Source organism: Rhipicephalus microplus, chromosome 3 (genome assembly GCF_043290135.1).
Source record: "Rhipicephalus microplus isolate Deutch F79 chromosome 3, USDA_Rmic, whole genome shotgun sequence".
Classification (NCBI taxonomy): Eukaryota; Metazoa; Arthropoda; class Arachnida; order Ixodida; family Ixodidae; genus Rhipicephalus; species Rhipicephalus microplus.
In genome coordinates this window covers 162,075,762-162,078,662 of record NC_134702.1, presented here as the reverse complement: position 1 = coordinate 162,078,662, position 2,901 = coordinate 162,075,762, and the positions used below count along the sequence as shown (strand labels likewise).

Genomic DNA, 2,901 nt, shown 5'->3' with positions numbered 1-2,901 from the left:
TAAATCTGCAAACAGCCTCGTAGATTGTTTGGTTCATCCACACTCGAAGAACTACAATTTTTTATGAAAACCACGAGCGAGTTGCGTTCCAGTGCAATGTAGAAGAAAGTGGAGGCGTTGTATCGCACTTTCATAAGAATACATGATTTTTTGTTTGCCGTTGTGTCAATCTGAATTTGAAGCAAATTCGAATAAAGATCACAAGAAGCAAATCAACTGAACCGAATATCTACTATTAAGTTTAGTGCAACTACTGACCTTCGCTAAAAAAATTTTATGTCCGTTCCAAACCAAAAGAAAAATTTTTTGTAGGGCAGTTTATATAGGTAGGGCCATCTTCACAAAAATTTATATTTGTGTTTTTTTTCTTCGTATAGACGACTTTGTTTAAAATATGATCTGTATTGCGTTTGTCCGAAATATCGTAATAAGTTTTGTTATTGTCAGAAGTCTTTGTGAATATAGGCAGAGGAATTTTATCTATTGCGAAAGACCATTGTGTGCTGTGATGCATATGAAGTGATTCTTTGCTATAATTTTTGTCAATTTTTTATATTTGTACATCAAAGTTTGCAAAATCAGCGCAGACGTAGTAAGTTTGCATGTCCATTTTTATAAATGTTATGCCATTTTGTGTCGTGCATATATTTGCGCTAATCTAAGCAATAGAAACATTGAATAGAATGCAGAAGCTTTCGAATAGAATATTCAAACCTTAGAATATTAGCACAATGCTACTATTTCCAGGGATGACGATATCAGAAAAAGAGGTATCACAATGCATTCCTTTCGAATGATATCGTTTCGCTGTCTGCCAGTCTGAGATCGCACATTCTTGCATGCCTTCACTATTGATCACAGCCAAGCAACTTGATATTTCAGGCATTTTGCACAAGTTAAGTACCAGTGATGACTGCGATTACTCATTTCAGGCCCTCGTAGCATCAGGATGCTTGGCAAACAGCGTTTACACTATTATGAAATTCACGTACCGAATGCTTTTTACGCCAGCTGTGTTCTAATGTGCATATAAACGTGTACGGCTGCCAGCCAAAACGCACACTCTTGAAGGTTTAGTAAACATGGCGAGATTTCCAAGCTGCCGCATTTTACTATTATTGGCCGCATTCCTTTTTGTTTTTGCGGCGATGCTGAACGACGACCAGTCATGGGCCAATGCAGCCCCTACTCCACCTCCTCCACAACCTCCACCTCCTCCACCTCCTCTACCTCGCCCACCACCAGCTCATCCTCCACCTCCTCTACCTCGCCCACCACCAGCTCATCCTCCACCTCCTCTACCTCGCCCACCACCAGCTCGTCCAGGTAACGATCCCGGACAACGTCCTCCCCCGGGTGGTGGCAGACCACGTCGTCCGCAAGGTAGTACTTATTCATGGTTGTTGATTTTCCAATATTCAATTGTAAGAAAACGTTTCCCTAGCTAGTGTCATGTCTACATGTTACTTCAAACACGTTCGTGATTATGAGCGTTGCGCAACAGCAACCAGTAAAGAGTGCTGCTGAGAACATTGTTCATCAGGATTGCAACAAGATGGCATCCCAATCCATCAGGATAGTTCAAACAAGTTGCTTTTTCTAAAAAAATGTGTGACATAGTTAAGTGCTCTTTGATTAGCATTTAGAGCATTTATGTTCAAGAGCTGCAAACGTTACTGAAAACGCAGAAATAAATACACACTATTTTGGAAAATCGAGCAGATCGCCGCCATCAATTATTGCATGAAGGTCATGAAGGAAGAAGGTGCTGAAGCATCAAGATGACAATCTTATAAGCTCTACCTGTCATGGCATACCTGTCTGCCATTGAAAGCAGCCTTGTGTGAACGCTCCAATAATTCTGTTGCGTTGTTTCACTAAGGGTGCCGAACAGCTTTCTATGAAAAGGTGTTACGGCATCAAAATCAGACAGAGGCATGGACTTCAAGAAAAATAGGAAAAGAAAAAGTGTGGGTGAGCAGTACGTGTGGTATAAGTTATCATTAAAAGTGTTCGATGCAATATAACTGACTTAGGGCGGGTTAAAGCAAACTTGACCAATATTTCTTATAATCTCAGTCTGCTCTCCGAGTTTTAGCTAAACAAACTTCTTTCATACCGTCTTTAGCTTCATAAAAAGTTGATAACCTACAGAACTTGAACTAAAAATTTATCAACTAGGCAACGAAGTATTCTAAGAAACTAATAATTCAAAGTTTAGAGCCAGTAGTGCGCTAGCTCTTGAATTATCTCTGTAATTCTGCCGTAAAAGACGTGAATGATCAATAATTCCATCTTTAAGGTGCTCCATTAAAAGAAGAATAATTGGCATCCATATCCTTAGAGTCTTGTTTGATGTTTTGCATATCCCCACCAAATTTAACGCGGCATATTTGCATGCGGATACAAAACGTTTTGGTAATGCAGGTTATTTAATATACACATAGTTATTATGAGATCGAAGAGGACCTGAGTGAGTGATTTATCGCATTCGCAGTGGGACGTTGTGCATGGAGATATCCACCGGGCAGAAACCCAAATCCTGGCTGCTGTTGCGGCTAGCAGAACTTGTACTGGATATGGCTCTCATCTAGACGGGTGGACGAGTGATTGAAGCTTTAGCTCAAAATAAAGTGCTATGAGCTGTAATACAACTCGCCTGTCTTCTTCCCTTCCATCACTTTTTGTTTAATGCCCTGACCACTTTGCATCATCATCAGCGTACTACGACCATTGCTGGGTAAAGGCGTCTCCCATGCTCTGCCTATCAACCTGGTCTACTGCTTTCTGCGGCCACGTTATACGTGCGAAATAACTATACCCACCAGCCCACCTAACCTTTTTGTGTTCCCTTAGTACGTTTGCCTTGTCTGAGAATCCAGTCAACTACCCTTTATGACC

The 2,901-nt window shown here is 40.8% G+C and overlaps 1 protein-coding gene across 1 annotated transcript; it reads left to right on the top strand.

Annotated features, from left to right (window-relative positions):
- Positions 1-860: 860 nt before the first annotated feature.
- LOC142803418 (uncharacterized) lies at positions 861-2,648 on the top strand. Its single transcript, XM_075888539.1, has 2 exons — positions 861-1,383; positions 2,498-2,648. Exons 1-2 carry the CDS (start codon positions 1,177-1,179, stop codon positions 2,612-2,614), a joined length of 324 nt encoding a protein of 107 aa, XP_075744654.1. The 5' UTR covers positions 861-1,176; the 3' UTR covers positions 2,615-2,648.
- The last annotated feature ends 253 nt before the right edge of the window (positions 2,649-2,901 follow it).